Source organism: Nymphaea colorata, chromosome 4, assembly GCF_008831285.2.
Source record: "Nymphaea colorata isolate Beijing-Zhang1983 chromosome 4, ASM883128v2, whole genome shotgun sequence".
Taxonomy (NCBI): Eukaryota; Viridiplantae; Streptophyta; class Magnoliopsida; order Nymphaeales; family Nymphaeaceae; genus Nymphaea; species Nymphaea colorata.
In genome coordinates, this window is record NC_045141.1 from 18,223,965 (window position 1) to 18,242,805 (window position 18,841).

Consider the following 18,841-nt stretch of genomic DNA (forward strand, 5'->3'; position numbering starts at 1 on the left):
GTCAACTTGGTCGTTAACTATATATTTAGTGTCTCGTGTCGTAAACAAATTTCTTGCTTTTTTTAAGATACCAATACCAAAACTGGATTTGGATATGGGATTGGATACATGATTTTATTGGACACAGGAAACGGTAAAAAAACATGCCCACAAAATGTAAATCCTCGAAATGATATCATGGGTTTCAGTAACAAAAATTTTAAAGAAAGTCATTTTCATGAATTTCCTGAAAATGAAGGTGGCAACTGTCATTAGCTGGGGTTTAGTCCTCGGACGGCTTCCAACAAGGACGTGTCCCCCAACTCCATGTTTGCAAAATTTTCTCTCTCTCTTTTTTTTTCAATCTAAATTCATCCCAATATTTTCATGTCGAAGGCAAACACGTCATTTCCTCCGTTTCCAAGAGCTTATTGGTGCGTAACCATCAAGTCAGCAATGCGGCGAGATAAATTCCGCGTCAAAGCGATATTACTTCCTGCTCTTCATTTAGAGCATTCATTTTCATGATCTCTTTTTTTAAGAACTTTTTTATTGCTCTTCATTTATCTCATTCATTTTCATGATCTCTTTTTTTAAGAAGTTAAGTAATGGAAGTCATTATAAAAACCATTTTTATTGCTTTTCATTTATCTCATTCATTTTCATGATCTCTTTTTTTAAGAACTTAAGTAATGGAAGTCATTATAGAAACCTGGTAAATTTTATGACTTTCTTTTTACATTCTACAAGTCTCAAGGCATTAGCGGAGCTCCATATAAGCTGGCGTGGCCAATTACCCACGCAAGCAAAAAAAAAATTATTTATTTTTATATAGATTTTTTACAATTATTTACAAAAACTTTTTATAACAATATTTCATAACCAAAAAATTCTGACTCAGCCGCTGTTCCAAAGAGTCAGTTTAGTTAAAAATGAGATCCGCAGTTTTTTTAAAAAAAAAGTAATTTAAGTATCTTTTCTTTCTACTCTTTACAAAAAAAAAATTTGAATAAAATTATCAATAGCTAGGAGGTAGGGGTATGAATACATAAAGCGGTCAATAATCAGACAATTCACATCGGATGGGTGGCCAATCAACTCCATCGTAACAGTAGCACGTGTCGTAAGAAACGTATGTCCTAAGCGCAGATATGAATCCCAATGAAAACAACCTTATAGTGAAGCTCCACCAACCTGCCTTCAAAACAAAATCATGCCAAGCTTATCACCATCACATGGCTTCTTCTCTTTGGAGAAAGGAGTTTGGTCAATTATGGCAGCTAGGATGTTACAGTCCATGTTCCTTGATGAGAAGATCAAAATATATATTTATATATATGGCCGCCCTAAAGATTTTTCTGTTTTTTTCTTTGCTTTCCGGCTGTCCATTTCTTCCAACTAATTCTCAGTCTCAGATGAAAGGAATTGACATGCCCACATTCTTTTACATGTTTATGTGCGCCTATATATGGGTCTCTGCACCACCACCCATATGACTTGGGAAGAGTCATACAGCCAAACTGTATATCCGCCATGGCCGCTGATCTTCTCATGCCTTTGGTCTTCCTGTCGTCCCTGGTCTTCCTCCTCCTCGGCTTCCTCAAGAAGAAGAAGAGGCTGCCCCTTCCCCCTGGCCCCCCCACCTTGCCCCTCATAGGCCACATGCACATCATGGACCAACTCACTCACAGAGGATTGGCCAGGCTCGCCAACAAGTACGGCGGCATCATGTACCTCAGGCTCGGGTTCATGCCGACGGTCGTCGTTTCGTCGCCGGACGCGGCGAAGGAGGTCCTCAAGGAGCAGGACGGCGTCTTCTCCAACCGCCCCGCGACGCTCACCATCCGGTACCTGACCTACGGCCTCGCCGACATGGCCTTCGCCAACTACGGGCCGTTCTGGCGCCAGATGCGGAAGCTCTGCGTCATGAAGCTCTTCAGCCGGAAGCGAGCCGAGTCGTGGGCGTCGGTCCGGCACGAGATCGACGGCCTGATCCGGACACTGGCAGCCGGCGCCGGCACCACGGTCAACCTCGGCGAGCTCGTGTTCGCCCTCACCAGGAACATCACCTTCAAGGCCGCGTTCGGTTCCGACTTCGATGACGACCAGAACGTGTTTCTCTCCATCCTCCAGGAGTTCTCGAAGCTGTTCGGGGCTTTCAACATCGGCGACTTCGTCCCCTGGCTGGACCGCTTCGACCTGCAGGGCCTGAACAAGAGGCTGGAGAAGGCCCGGGGCTCGCTGGACCGCTTCACTGACAGGATCATAGACGACCATATGGCGAAGGCGAAGGGCAAAGGTGAGGACGGCTCGGACATGGTGGACGAGCTCCTTGCCTTCCTCGGCGACCAGGCCTCGGCCGGAGCTGAAGACGTTCTCGACGAAAATTCCGCCGCTTTGAAGCTGACGAGGGAAAACGTCAAGGCAATCGTCATGGTGAAATTTCTTTCCTTTTCTTTTCTTTTTTTGGGAGTGCAAAAGATCTCGTTATATATCTATCTTCTTAAATAGAAAATTAATTGCGCTTCATATTTCTTTCATCCATCCCCACGAGATCTAACCATGCACGAATATTAACATGAAGAAGATTCAAGAAAAATGACATCACGTCGACATCTTAACAGGTAAAAATATCTCAAACAAAATATTAACATTCCAATATGTTTATGTACATATATATAATTTAATATAGAAACTAGAACATATCTTAATTGAAGTCGGTTTTATGAAAAATGTTGATTCTTTTACTGTTAAAGAATTTGATGTTACAAGTGCATTTCGTTTCTTATTATATATTATGAAAACATTGGTAAATTTCAAAAATGTTTGCCTTAATATACATTTCCCATCAAAAACATTCTTAACATAATATCTACAATGTTAGATTGCGTTGAAAGGTTTATGAGGTCACTCTCACATAGTGGTTTTGGGATATATCAAATTATTTTTTATAAACAACCAGATTTTACTAAAGTGCATGCATGGGTAATCTGCCTTAAGGCACCCCTGAGTCATTGGTCTCAATTTTGTTTAAGGGTGCTGGAATCTAACCAAGTAAATGCAATTAATGCTATTGATTTGATTAGAGTCATAAATATAACGGGTGTGATTGATTCGACTAGAGTCAACCCATGCCCTCTCTTCTAGAATCTGACACGCATTCCAGAGTTTATAGCATTTCGAAAACTAACAGTGCTCATGAAAATGCCAAAAAAATTTAGCGATTTAGTGAAAGCCACTAACCAGAACACCTTGGACGCGTTAGGATTCAAAAAAGGCCGTCCCCATAAGCTTTTATCGGCTTCAACCTCTAGTTTTTGCTTCAGTTGGTTCCATGGCTCGATACCAACTAGCTGCCTCTGATCTCTTTGATTCCGTTTATGGCGACAAAAAGTTCAGTTTGCTTGATCTTTATAAGAAAAAAACAGTGTTTGGATGCCAGAAGAAAATTCATTAGATAAAGTTGTCTGATTGATTCTTAGGACAAGGAAGCCAGATCATTATAAAAAGGAAACCGTTTACTGGTTTCTGCTGTTATCTGATTATGATAACTCGATACAGTGATAGCAACTCTGAAAGAAACATTGTTTACGTTCATTAACTACACGATCTGAATCCGAATCATTTACATTCCCAAATTCTTTGCCTCAGGACGTGATGTTCGGTGGGACGGAGACAGTCGCGTCGGCCATAGAATGGGTAATGGCGGAACTAATGAACAACCCCAAGGAGATGGAGAAGGTGCAAGATGAGCTTAAGAGGGAAGTTGGTCTGGAGCGCCAAGTGGAGGAGAGCGACATCGAGAGGTTGGTCCATCTAAAGCGGGTGTTCAAGGAGACGCTGCGGCTGCACCCACCTATTCCCGTCCTCATGCACGAGACCGCCGAAGAAACGGAGCTCCTGGGGTACAGGGTGCCGGCGAGGTGCAGGGTGATGGTGAATGCCTATGCGATCGGCCGGAATCCGGAAGCCTGGCCTGATGCCAATAAGTTTATGCCGGACCGGTTTGCTTCCGAGGGCGCGCCCGACTTCAAGGGAAGCAATTTCGAGCTCATCCCCTTCGGCTCCGGCCGCCGGTCGTGTCCCGGGATGCAGCTAGGCTTGTATACACTGGAGCTGGCCGTGGCCCGAATGGTTCATTCCTTCACTTGGGCTCTGCCTGATGGGATGAAGGCCGGGGAGCTGGACATGAGCGACACGTCTGGCTTGACGGCGCCTAGAGCAAAGCAGCTGGAGGCTGTGCCAACGCCACGCCTGCTCTAGCTGTTCCGTGTTTGTTCTTCGGTGATTTTCAATCTCGGGTATTGTAATTACGTCGTATTCCGGTCGCCGGAAAACTAAAACATAAACATGTTTTTTTTTTTGTTTTTCTTTTCTTATTTGACATTGTAAGTGGGGGTTGATGTCCGGACTATTGGAAGTTATGAGAACTAATAAAATCCCAACTGTTGGACTCATTTAACAAGTTCTTTTGAATTTTGTTTTGAATTTTGAATCATTCCGATTCAATGTTTTGGGGTTGCGTCGATGCTGCATGTCAACTAGTGCATTGGTGTATCTCTTTTACAATATGAGAGACAATAACCTACCGGCAGCCTACTGAATATTGGTGAATCAAGAACACTTTGCATTCTCCCACTAGGTGCTTTTTCTTTTAGATAATGCTACTCAGCATGAGTGAACAGAGATTTTGGTGAAACACAGTTTGGGAGATATGGACCCACCTAGCTGCTCCATAGAATGATAAATTCTGTTGATTTAAACATAAAATGTTCTTTTCAAAACTAATTATCAACGTGGATAATAAAAAAAACAAATAAAATAGAGTAAATATATACCAACGTGATTATCAAAATTAAAAAGCAAAAATTCTCAAAATGTCCTAATTATGTGGTAGCCGAAAAAAAAATACGAATGGTATCTTCTCTTGATGAGGGCGTAATTTTCTTCTATTTTGTTTGATCATCCACATACTTTTGGAAGCTGCCATTAGTTTTTTGAAAAAAAAAAGTCACTCATTTTAATGAATATATTACGGAACAGTTCATTCTTTACGTGGCTTTTCCAAACAAACTTGTACGCTTGTAGAATTCTTGTGAAGAAGAAACAGTTGATGCCATCCGCGAGTGCGCTTTAAGATAACATTGTGGTAGGCAAAAGAGTTTCCGCATTTCTTGTTACGTGCACACCTTTGTTCCTGGTACACAGTGGATCCAAGAAAGGTGGCTTGACCGTGAGGAACAAAAAAATGGCAAATAAATATATAACTTTCAAGTGGGTCGATGTCAACGGATCAAATTTGGATCAGATTCAAATATAATAAAAATTGAATTCGGATCGGATTCAAGTATAATAAAAATTGAATTCGGATCGGATTCAAGTATAGCTAAAAATCGGATTCAAGTATAACTAAAAATCGGATTCGGATGTAGATTCTAAAGTCGGATTCGGATATGGTATAAACTTCTTTTCGTTCGAATTCGAATCCTAATCCGAATATGAATATATGAATATCTGAAAAATCGAATACGATAAAAGGTATATCTGATCTGAATCTGATCCATTGACATCCCTAATCAAAATGGACCAGGCCCCAAAGCTGCGCAATTTCAAAGCAAGCCTTGATATAAGAGGTTTACGCTTTCAGGCAAGAAACAAAGTCTCTCGAGCTGAAACAAATGTGTGCTATAAAAGGCGGAGCCAAAAATTTTGGCTTGAGGGGTACTAATCTAAAACTTCGATGCTTAGAGGGACACTGATATTATATATAAGTAGTCGAACGTTAAAAAGGAACAACATAAAATTAAAGGCATTTTGTGTGGCTGGTATAAATCTATCACTGTCATATCATCTATTAGCATTTATGTATTGATTTGCATGCGCGAAGCAAATGCAGTGAATTAAAAGTGGGGTCAATGTATGTGAAAGCATTTGATTCCAAGCATTGATTCGCTTAATTGGTAGGTAAAATATGGACTCAAAAGTCCGATGATGATCTTCTATTTTTTTTTTTTTCCTGGCCATGCGCATACTGGATAAGCTAGTATAATGGAAAATCGGCTTAAAGATTGACTTTCTTACTTTGCTTCTCTAATTTACCTAACTTTTTCCGCATGCAACGATAGGTCGAGACAATTAAAAGGAATTGCAGGCTGTCATCCAAGCAATGGTTCGAATCTCATGGCTGTCGCATCGATTACGCAAGCTAATGTAGTAGGTCTTGAACAACGGGGGGATTAAAGTGTTTTACAAGTCAGAAATGTTTAGCTGAGGGGCCATGCGAATTCTGGACCCTTTGAAGAATCTTAGGGTGCGTTTCTTGGGTGAGTCATATAAGCGGGCAAGCCAAGTCTATGAAAGTGACTAAAACAAAACAAGTTTTGACTAAACCGAAGTTGAACTTCTTTTAGGGTTTCATCCAAACACTACCTTTCTTGGTGAGCGGAAGCTTATCCTACTACGTAAACAAGAGTCGAAGCCCCCTTCCACTTGCTTCCAAGGTCCAAAACTGTATTAGTATGAGGCCGTGAAATATTTTGAAGCTTCACGTACCCGACCCAATGCCCAACCTTAATCTCGGTTTGCCAGGAACTTTTCGAGAAAATGGCCTATAGCACCCTCATAGGCATCTTGAAAACATTGAAGGCCCTCCCTAGGAATGGTCTCGGCCCTCCTTTGTAGTGAATTTCATGTGCAAAACGCCGGTGCTGAGATAACATAGTGTTTCGTTACCTAATCACGGCGGTCTTGGCTGCCAGAAAATCTTTCCGAGTGACATATGTAAAAGAGGAGAATGAGTAGAAAGCGTTTTTCTTTTTCCCAAAAATGAGGAATTTTTTTTTCCAACATCTACTCTGATTTATTTTTCCTCAAACGCACTAGTCAATAGCTTCTTTCCCACTGACATTTTTCCTCAAACGCACTAGTCAATAGCTTCTTTCCCACTGACATATGTAAAAGAGGAGAATCAAGAGAAAGTGTGTTTCTTTTTTCCAAAAAATGAGGATATTTTTTCTCCAACACCTACCTTTGATTTATTTTTCCTCAAACACACTGGTCAATAGCTTCTTTGCCATTGCCATATGTAAAAGAGGAGAATGAGGAGAAAACGTGTTTCTTTTTTCCAAAAAATGAGGATATTTTTTCTCCAATGCCTACCTCTGATTTATTTTTCCTCAAACACACTGGTCAATAGCTTCTTTCTCACTACCATATGTAAAAGAGTAGAATGAGGAGAAAGCATGTTTCTTTTTTCTAAAAAATGATATTTTTTCCTTAACGCCTACCTCTGATTTATTTTTCCTCAAACACACTAGTCAATAGCTTCTTTCCCACTGCCATATGTAAAAGAAGAGAATGAAGAGAAAGCGTGTTTCTTTTTTCTAAAAAATGAGGATATTTTTTCTCCAACGCCTACCTTTGATTTATTTTTCCTCAAACACACTGGTCAATAGCTTCTTTCCCATTGCCATATGTAAAAGAGGAGAATGAGGAGAAAGAGTGTTTCTTTTTTGCAAAAGATGAGGATATTTTTTCCCCAATGCCTACCTCTGATTTATTTTTGCTCAAACACACCAGTCAATAGCTTCTTATAAAGTGCACATTTCTCTCTTTCCTTGACTATCCGAAAATGCAACATACAAACATGCCATGCAGGACATGTTCATATTTATTACACTGAATATGATCCCATCAACACTTTTTTGCGATTATTACCTATTGAAATGGCTCCTTATTATTGGTTGAATTGTTCACTACTGACGCGATTTTGCACATCAAATGAAAAAAAAAAAAATCAGTGAAAATTGTAAATAACATCATTACATCATGCTTTTATAACTAACGTAAGAAAAGATATAGTTATATTTGAGAGCAACTATTCCAGACAGACACTAAGATCATAGAACTTAAAGATTTGTGAACAAAATATACTAATAGACACTTGCAACCAGCTATATCAGGGCATGTGTGGATTACAACTTTGTTGTTTTGTGGAAAAAATAATTTTTTAATCATTTCCAAAAACTGAATTGTGTGTTTAATTGGAGGATATACATAAAACATAGTTTTTTTATGAATAATTTAGTATAGTTTTTTATGAATAATTTAGTATAGGCCCGGTTAACCAGGTTTTATCAAAACTAGAGTTTTCTCTAAATGTGACCTAAACACTCTAAAAGAGTACACTGTTTTAGAGGCAAAATAAGATGTTGTTAGGTTTTTGTAATACCACATGCAAAGTGCAGGCAGTAGAAAGATAAAATAATGCAGAAGAAAAATAATAGTTATTTTGTTGCTTGAGTTATTTCAAACATACTTGTAAGTGAGAATGAGAAGTATTTCATCGTACCAACTAGCACCAAAACGAGAGCCAAAGCTTTCACTCAACGGCTTGTCCCCTATAGACATGATCTACTTTTAGTGCCTCGAGGTGCCACCTAAGAGTGGAGCTAGGAACTTATAGTTGAATAAGCAGAATTATAATTTCAAAATTGTAACAGGGGCCAAAATAAAATTTTTTAACTTTTTATATAGATTAAAATAAAATTTTTAAAATTTACACATAAATTTTTGAATTTTTAAAAAACTAAGGGGGAGGCAAAGCCTCCTGCCAGCCCCCCTACCTTCACCCATTGTGCCACCCATTAGAGTTCAACTTGCACATCAATGACCTTCCTTTAGCAGCACATAGACCTTCCTTTAGCAGCACATAGAGTTGACACTTTAAAATTTCAAAACAAAAACTGACTACCTACCCGCCCCCTAACCTGCCATCAACGCTTTTTTTAAGTGTACTTATGCCTACAATGATCCAAGTGCACATAAAGTTTTTCTTTTTCCAACTAACAGACTTATTAAGAACAAATCAGAATCAGGTCATCCAAGTTTTGGCCCCATATGTCCTCTAAAACATTGTTAAACTAGTTATTGCATATCGTGATGTCAAGCAAAAAAGTGAAACAATGATCTTTCACATCCCACGTTAAAGATCAACACCAGTTTGGTGCTTCACATTAGCTATTTTTAACATCCCACATAAAGATTCGTACCAATTTGGCGTTTTAATTATTGAGAAAGTTTGCCATCAACGCTACAAAGTAAATACTTCGAGAGTCAACTTTTAGATAAGTTAAAAAAAAAAATCACAGGCGGTCTGCTTCAGGAAGTAGTTAAGGAAAGCTGTAACAGTAATCTCTCTCTCTCTAAATTCAACTTCATGTTGGAAGATCGATGGTAATTCTGAAAAAAATTAATTTGGCTCTTTTAGAAATTCTGAAAGATATTGTTTTTGTGAACAGGAGAAGGAGGGAAACTTCGGCTCTCACTGTCGACGTAGATTTTCTTTCACTATTTATAAGGGGAGCTGAATTAAAGTTTTATGCACCAAAACTGGTGATAGAGTTGTGTGCACCCAACAAATATACTCCCCCCAAAAACAGAGAGGATTGGAGCATTAAAAAAAAAATATATTATCATGAAGTGCACTTTTTAGTTTTTGTTTTTCTTTATTTTTTTACTTTTTTATAATCAACATCTTTTTCAAAATCTTTATTGTTACTGGTATTTCTGGTCATTAAATGAAGAGATGTGCATATAACCAGCTTGGACAAGACTGATCTGATGAAGAGCAGTATCGCTTGTACCATTCAAAGTAGATTCTTGATTCGTTAGGCTGTCTTGGCGTTGGAGCTGGTGAGATGGTGACTGAAACTACATCTAACCAATAGTATGTTGAACTTTCCAACAAGAGATCAGATGAATCATTCTTTTACATGTCAATTGAAACGGTGAACAGTCCTTTCTTCTACTGCAGCACATTAAATCCAGCCAACAAAGAGGGCGTCTTACTTCACTTTGAGGGAAACCATAGCAGGATGGTCTTCCTCAGCTGTCAATCGATGTCTTAACAGCAATAGATTGCTTAGATATAAAGCAAATGATATACATATATATATGTACAACTTAATCGAAGGTTTATGTTATTATAGTCAACATTGGCTATGTATATAAATGTGGATATTGTGTTTGAATCGGATCAAAGCTTGACTGCAACCTTGCTTGTGGGTGTGAAAAGCATACTGTTAAGTCATAGATATTTTGGTTTGCATGATTTTAGAATTGGAAATGTTCTGAGATTTTACATGTGCATTAGATTGTGGTAGTTGAAGAGGTGATTCTTATTAAAATCATAGACTTGACCAAGAGAGCTTGAAAGTATGAAACTGTAAGACTTCACCATGGTGTAGTTATACCATGTTCTGCATGCCTTTGGAGCTTGTTTGATGCTCAGAAAAGAACTCAAGAGCAAATAGCAAACAGGCGAATATGATTGGCCCAGTGCAGAGCCAGAAATTTTTGGAGGGCCATTAATACTTCAAGCTATAACTTTAATCTGAGGGGCAACCAATACGTAAATGTCGATGAAGTATTAGTATATAAACAAAGCAGCATATCTAGAGATAGAGAGATATGGTCTGTGTGGGCAACTGTCCACACAAGCCCCATATATGTAAAATGCTGGAGTGAAACCATCCAAGAGTTGATTCAAGCTGTAGAACTCCAGATAAATGTCAATTCTTTCTTCTGAATAGATGTCCTACCGAAGAGGATTCTTGAAAAGCACACGTAGAGATAGAGAGAGAGATGCTAATCCCAGGTTCAGTATTTCTCAGTACCATCAAGATAGTAGTACCCTTCAAGATTTGAACGTGGCTATAACAGACCACTCAACCCATTTAAAACACATCATTCAGAGGTCGGTGCTGGAAAAGTCGACGTTCTAAATTCTTCGGATTTTACTTGAGAAGTTGTTTTCTTTTAGTGTGAAAAGAGAAAAAAGGAGGTTCTTATGAAAATTCCATGTTCGACTTACATAGGCCATTGACAGATCCGTGACTCCATTATTGTGATTGATTGAACCATTCAAAAGGGTTTTGCATCTGCGTAAGTTCCTCCTTCCTTTTCACTGTCAGCGTATTATTTTAAATTACATGCAGTTAAAGAGCTACGTAATGTTGAACATGGATGTTTGCATAATGGCCAGTTTGATTGTTGGGTTAAATTTGGTGGGGAGGGTGAAATTTGTACCGGCGGGTAAAATTTCACCTGCCCGTCTCACGCCTTATCAAACTGAGTGAAATTTCATCCGAAAAATCTATTTTGAGCAGGTGAAATTTCACCCGATCGAGAGCCCTCCTCTCACGCCCATTTTCCCTCTCCTCTCTCGGTCTCTCGTTCCTCTCCTCTCTTAGAGCCTCTCATTTCTTGCATCAAACGGGCCTTCAGATTTGAAGAGGGAAAAATTTCATTCTGTAACTTCATGATAATTTATCACGTTAAATTTTTACTGTGCATCAAACGGGCCCTAATGGATGTCAATAAACAATTTTAGCAGAACATGGGCTGTTAGTGATTTGAGTAGAAGAAAATCATCTCCCTGGCCCAAGGTCAGCTTTCAATGTTTCAATCATTTCATCAGGATTGTTGATTGTCGAAGAAGATACACACATTCACTAACGGGTTGGGGTTATCTCAAGTTACAGAATGATTCATCATCTACATGAATGCAGATTCATGTGTTCGGTTTCAGTAAAAATTTTCATAAAAGCCAAAACTCGGATGACTCGGCCTTGTCGTCTCATGACTCGAAAAGATTCTTGACAAATTGTTGGTTTTTCGATTTTTTGGACTCGGTTGAACTCCGATCAAGGGATTGCGGAGGCATGGAGACATGTACTGATGAACAGCTAATAAAAATTATTATAGAAAATAAAGAGGATATATATATATATATAAGGAATTGAAATCAGCCAGCCAGTGTTTGTTGCTGGATGAGTGAGTAAAAATTAAATTTTGTGATGTAAAAAAAACTATTGACAATTGTCCATTCTGCTTAGCAAAGCATTGGCGACAGTCGAATACACAATTTGCGACAGTCTTTAGCGTCACAAAATTTAATTTTACCCATGCGGTAATGGACATCGAACAGTGTTTACTTTTGTATTAAAATTTGCAAGTTTTCTCATTTACATATAAGTGCCCTTTAAAAATTTTAAATTATACAGCCGGTATCTTATAACCAGAATTTTCTGGCTTCACCTCAGCAGAAGGAATTTACTCATCGTTTGGACGAGAGTCGGAGCTAATTCCCGCTCTTCAGGGGATTCAGCATTGCATTGATGCCCGTGATTGCTCAACGTACATTATTTAGATATATGCACATAAGCCAGCATAGCGCCCACATGGACCCAACCAGCTCCAGTACTTTAGTAAAGGACAAAAACCAGATCTATTAAATTTGGGTTCAAAAGTAATCTAAACAAAATGTGAACATCCTAGTGTATTTATAAACACTAATTTAATAAAATAATGTTTTAGTTTAAGTTATTTTGTAAAAAAAAATGATCTTTTTACCATCAAAATTTGATGTTATAAGAGATATTCATTTTTTTGTCACTAAGCCACGTAGGAGAGTATTGGAATTTTGCATTGATCTAGACGCAAGTGGCTTTAATGACATGGTAGCTTTCAAGAGATGGACTATCCCATTTAGATAAATCCCCAATTATTGGATTATATGAGGTGCTGAAAGCAAATAAATATGCCATTTATACTCATGTATGTTTGGCTTCAATAGTCTCACTAAATATATGTTTATCGGTGATCAGAAAATGAGCATGAAATCTCAATAGAGACACCGAGAGAGGAACCGAACCTTCCCACTATCACCATGAGGCCTGTGCTCATCAAGGGCGTTGATCGTTTCAAGAGAAATTCAGATTCTTCAAGCACTCTGATTCCTAAGACAGAAGAATTCCAACATTGTGATATAAAGAAAGAACTGTTCTTGAAGAACACATAATGATCATTTTATATATATATATATATATATATATATATATATATATATATATATTCAAGAACACATAATGATCATTATATATATATATTTATTTATTTATTTATTTATATATTTATAGAGAGAGAGAAAGAGATTCTCATAGTGGTAGAAGATAGTGGTACGCTTGAATTTTCTCTTCTTTGCTATGTTCACAATGGCAAACAATGCGGTGATCCATAAGTGTACATGTAATACTGTCAAGATTTGTCTAGTAAATTCTCCAGGTACAAATTGAGGATATATCTAGATGCCGACTGCACATCCAATCTCTTTTCGCTTGGCTCGTATCTCCCATTCCTGAGTTGGTATCTATGTGTAACTGCAGAAATAGTGTAATATTTCCCTTCAATTGTAATGGATTCCCCACATTGCATGTTCTGTCAAGAAAAGAGAACATCAAACTTGTGACAAAGGATTCTCGGATTCATAATATTATATGAACAGGCATTAACTATTTTCTTTCCCAAGTAACTTAATCTCTAGATGCCCACACACAGATATGATGCATATGAAGCAGACAGGTATATAATGTAAAACCGATTCCTATTTCAAAAACCTGTCACAGAACAGCTTTATTGGCTAAAACAATTAAACCACAAGATGTTAGCATATTCCAAACCCTAGACGTTCCATTGCTCTACACCAGTTGCAAAGTGGCAATCTCTATCTGTATATGCATGTACTTATTACCAAAGGGGAAAACAAACAAAGAGGAACAGTAGACAACACTTGGACAAACACTTGGACAAATTAAGTATCCAGTAGAAATAACCACCATTAGTTAAAAAGCTGAAAGTGGAACTTCTTGCTGGTCCATGGCAATCTAGATGTGAATAATGTAGTGGAACATCAAGCCAATCAATCCCTGCCATTTTGTTTCCATCAACTTACATGTAGACAAATTTATTTGTTTTATACCAATGTACAGCTGCTTTTATCCTTATTTTTTTTTCACTCTCAAAAGTCAAATCTAGTAGGACCCACGACAAATCCAAAGTGGAGAACGACAAAAGCTTACCACAGAAGCAACATGAAGATACACTGGCCGGTGTCAATGAAAAAATAAAGGAGCAGAATAGGATGTCAAATCCAGGATAACTACAACATGCATGGTCCAATATTTTTAACTCCACAATGGAGTTGCCAACTGCTCCATGTTTCATGGTGCTCTAAGAAGAAATTAAGTTTGAAAGCAAAAAACTAAACAAAAAAAATATCATCCAATGGACCACAAATCTGGACAAATCTTTGCAAGTTACAAGCCGCAAGTCTACTAGTGCAAGATTAGTAACCAAACACCAAAAAAAACTCAAAAATAAGAATCCGTTTAAGAGCATCACCAAATATAGCTGTTTTCAAGCATTTGTATCAAGATGAAACAATAAGTGACACATGATGCAACACGCCAAAAGGAGGAAAAATCATTTGAAAACAGTGAACAAAATGCTTCTCAGTGCATATTTTGGGTTCTTAAGTGAAAGAACAAGGCTCTTTACACTCAGTAAAGCAAACATGAAAAGATATTGCAGATATAAAATAGCAATATGATCAGCTCTCCTATAAATTGAATAATATAGTAATGTAGACATCAAAAACTTTGAATTTTACTCTCTCAGCTTATACATGGGTTCACACAGAGAGAAGACCCTATTACAGGTCATTTTCCTCCCAAAAGGGTCTTGCATCTACATAAGTCTTCTGTTTCACTTTCATTGTCAACACATTTTGAAGTACATACAAGTTGAGAAGTCACACAATGTTAAAATTAGATGTTACATAATGGATTCCAATAAACTTCATCAGCAGGACATGGGCTGATCAGTAGTAAAACTTCTTGTTCCTAGCACAAGGTCAGCTCACAAGTGTTTAATGATTTCATCAAGTTTGCTAATTGTTCTATGGATGAATATATATAAGTTCAAGAGTGGATTATAGTTATGCCAGGTTACTGAATGATCATCCATCATATACATGCTTGCAGATCTACTTAAAAAAAAACAATAATGTTTTATGAATTTCTGTGAAAATTATTAGAAAAGACACCAGAAATGATAAATTATTTGATGGAAGCATTCCTACTTTCCATGTCAGATCTCATTACATACCATTTATTTAGTTTCAAATAAATCAATGTATGAAGTGAATATACAAAAAACCAAGTTGGAGTATCCATTTTCCATAGCCGTTTTTCCTCTTTTTTTTGCCATAGCTAAAACTTCCTCTAATTATCTAACAAACTTATTAAAGAATAAACAGACTTATAATATGCTAGTTATTGTTTACATGGGAGAAGCATTACATTAAGAATTCCCCATTACTAGTGACAACTGATAATCCTGCTCAACCACTCATCTACCAAATAGACTTCCAACCTATAGATATTGAACTTTCTAGTTGTGCTGACTCCTGAGGAAACCTCCTCCCACCTTTCTCCCCAGTAACGTAATTTTTTTCAAGAACTACTGTGGTCTTGATGGAAGTCAGGTATTTCTGTCAACCCTTCATATTATAGGTATCCTCTTATGTCATCTACTAGACTACTATCAACAAGCTTCTCAAGTGATGGCAACCATATAGAAGATTGGGTGGTGAACTTTGCATTGTGTGGAAGAACGGCATTTTTAGAGGAAAACGACACCACTTCAAATACCTAAGGATTCAGCTCTTTTCTGCAGGTCTTTCTTTGCTGCTTATATCATTTGGAACCAGTTCGATGTCAGCTGGTTGCACGTAATTGATGCTTCTTACTTAGTATGTTGTACTTCAATAACATTTTGATCCTTTTCAAGATAAAAGAGGGAAAAAACGAAAAGGAAACCTTCATCGAATTGTAAGAAAAATCATGACAAGAAACATGTAAGAAATTGAAACTAACTAGATATAACAACACCATCAGCCCTGGGAATATCTCTTTCCATCACGTTATCTATTCTGTAGAAAAAATTGATCGACCAAGGCTTCTCACAAGAAGATGAACTGTAACAGCTATCCACTATAAAGGGTCCTTGAGTAGTAAATACAAGCTTTCTAGTTAGATTCTGTGTGCACGTCCAACTGGTACTTAAAGAAACATAAGCTCATTCAAACATGAATAAAATGCTTGTTCACCTTTATATGAGTGATAAAAGCTGCATGATAAATCCAGAAAAACTCTGTCTATTCTTCTATATCTTCTTATCCAAATTCATGACTTTCACCAAATTCACAACCCGGACATGTGACTATAGTCATCTATCGTTTTTTAGAAACTTGATTATGAAGGCAGTTTGCTTTAGCTGCTATTAGAAACTGGAATAGAGCTTAGAGACTGAGGGCTAACCACGTCCCCAGAACGCTTTAATAAGGCCATTAAGGAGATGGCGAGGAAAGCAAACCACTGTTCACGATAATAAGAGCTGTGAACTTCGGCAGTTAGAGCTAATCGTCGCCTACCTGTTCTTTTCCAAGAAGCCTGCATGAGGGAAATGGAGGCAAAAAGACTACTGTGCAATATCAACGCTCACATATATTGTCAGTGACTTGGGTTCACAATTTGTAACTTACATAGGTTTGGAAGGGCGGATAAAGACGATATGCAGTGAATCCGTGAGTTTTTATTAGTACTTACATTAGTAGTACAAAGTAGAAGAGATTTCATAGCCGAAATGAAGGGAATATCTCCTTCAAGTAACTCACCTATATACTTCAACGCTAAATAACAGATGCCACGAAAAGTAGGTAGCCTTGAATTTTTATAACATTGGGGAATGCAGGTGTAGCTGAAACAAACTGGGTAAGGCGTGATGGTCAGGACCCAACATAACCGATAATTTTTCTTCCCTTTTTTCTCTCGTACGAGACAGAGCTGCTTCTTCCTTCAGTCTTAGACTCTTGGTCATATTTGCAATTCTAAAGTAATTGGGCCTTCACTTAGAAAATTGTTTCTCAATATTGATGGAGGAACAGAGTAACTTGACAGGAGCAAGGAGGCCAAGATACATCTCTCATGAACTAATAATGCAAATAGAGAATCTAAAGAACGAGCAGAGAAAAAAACAACAAAAAGTAGACAAAATCGCATGGTTCTCACAGATGGGAAGCAACGGACACCAAGGTTGGTAGGAGGTGGAGTGATTTCTACAACATGGTAAGGATGGCGATCACGATCGTCTTTCTCTTTCTCCCTCTTCCTGCAGAATACTCGGACTCCGCTCGACTGCAACTCCCCATGGTCCACCAAATACCAATTACTAATTTAAATGTGCGATTCAATCAGATTTTTCCAACAACAACAAGAGGATGAAGGAGAACAACAGGAAGACCTATTTTACCGTCATATACCTTAAATAACAGAGCTCCACCAGCCGGTAGCGCCATTCTCTCCCCTTCCCTCTCCCTCACTATCTCTAAACTGACGGCCCCAAATATCGTAACCAAGGATCCCATTTATGGCTCGGATTCAATTGTGGTGTGTCATCGCTGGCCCCACTCTTCGTGGCAAAATCTGCGTGCCCCATAACATCGATCCAAGCTTTCTGGAATAATGGCGACAAATTCCAGGCAAAGTGCTTTCACTTGCACGACGGGTGAAATTTCTCAAGGATATTCGGACTCTCTCATGGCCGACGTTTTTTTTTTTTTTTCGCCTTCGTATTTTGGTATAAATTTTCGTTTTCGTGAAATTTAACATCATACAACACTGGGACAAGCCCGTTAAAATTTAGTAAATAAATTAACCTTGTGAGTCTGATCTTTTAGAATCTGAAAACACTTGAAAAGCAGAAGCTTTTGAATCATTCTATCTTCAAGCGCGAGTAATGGAAGAGAGGTTAATTCCATCAAACGAGGATTATTTATCCAAAAAGCTGAAACCTTATCGTTCAATCAGGATTACTTTTGGTGCTTCAAATGACATACTCACTGTGTTTTAACAGTAACGTTTCGGATCAGATAAAGAGATGAAATCTTTTTAAAAAGTTCATCTGTTGTAAGTGTCAGCTCAGCATGTAAAATAAACCATCCAAGATTCGCCTATCAAAGAAAATGTGACCAAGATCCATTTTCCAGGTCTGTCATCATCTTCTAAGTATAATATTTTGCATTCACTGGTTGTCTTCTTTCACAGTAAGCATTTTAAAACCTAGACATTCAATAAATAAAAATTACACTCAACTCAGTTAAGCACGAATCACATTCTAGGAGTTTGAGCTTAACGGCCAAAATCAAGCTCAATTTAGTTAACCAGGCTGAGCTCAGGTTTGTTAGCTCAAGCTAGACTCAAGTTTGAGCCGAGCAGGGGATATAGGTCCTTTAAAGTTTAAGTCAAGTTCGAGCTGTCTCGTCTCAGCCAGAAGTTTGATCATGAAAACCCTTTTCTTCCAGAGTTTAACACTTTTCAAGATTCCAAAATTTTAAGATAACATTGTTATAAACTCACAGTGGCAAAACAAACAGGAAAAAAAAAAAAGGAAAGGGAACATGTGGATGCTGAGAGCCTAAGATTCTATTGGATCTCCCGCGCTGCGGAATGGCTTTCACAAGTATGGAAGATTTTTTTCCGATTGTGAGCAGTAGATTTCCTTTCTTATGCGCATGATCTAATTTTAGACTTTAATTTTTTTTTATTTTTACTTTATGAAAAAATCTCCTTTTGTATAAAATCCTCGAGGTACATTTATACAAAAATCTCCTTTTGTATAAAATCCTTGTTTTGGTGCTTGCGTGGACTTGCGCTACATTTTGGCTCAAGTTTAAGAAAGAATACACTAGAGCGTGACAGCATCCATAGGATTTGAACCTCTGACCCCTAAAATAATTAATAAAATATACACTGCAACTCCTCATAAAACATCCTCTTCTCCTTACCTTCTCTTTGAATGGTTTCATGTGAGCGAGAGGCTAATCTCATCGACTGAGTGATGGCCGAAGGCCCTCCCCCCACCTTTCCCTTTATCTCCTAGGGTTTAAGGCTGCTTTATAATT

At 38.0% G+C, this 18,841-nt stretch overlaps 2 protein-coding genes across 2 annotated transcripts; one reads left to right on the top strand and one right to left on the bottom strand.

Moving 5' to 3' along the window:
* Positions 1-1,459: 1,459 nt before the first annotated feature.
* LOC116252628 (cytochrome P450 84A1-like) lies at positions 1,460-4,436 on the top strand. The gene is made up of 2 exons (XM_031627015.2): positions 1,460-2,415; positions 3,631-4,436. The coding sequence occupies exons 1-2, from the start codon at positions 1,513-1,515 to the stop codon at positions 4,240-4,242; spliced, it is 1,515 nt and encodes a 504-aa protein (XP_031482875.1). The 5' UTR covers positions 1,460-1,512; the 3' UTR covers positions 4,243-4,436.
* An 8,547-nt stretch (positions 4,437-12,983) lies between these two features.
* On the bottom strand, positions 12,984-17,487 carry LOC116252112 (uncharacterized). Its single transcript, XM_031626184.2, has 3 exons — positions 17,201-17,487; positions 16,950-17,075; positions 12,984-13,257 (listed from the first exon to the last, which is right to left on the bottom strand). Exons 1-3 carry the CDS (start codon positions 17,303-17,305, stop codon positions 13,078-13,080), a joined length of 411 nt encoding a protein of 136 aa, XP_031482044.1. The 5' UTR covers positions 17,306-17,487; the 3' UTR covers positions 12,984-13,077.
* Between the last annotated feature and the right edge of the window lie 1,354 nt (positions 17,488-18,841).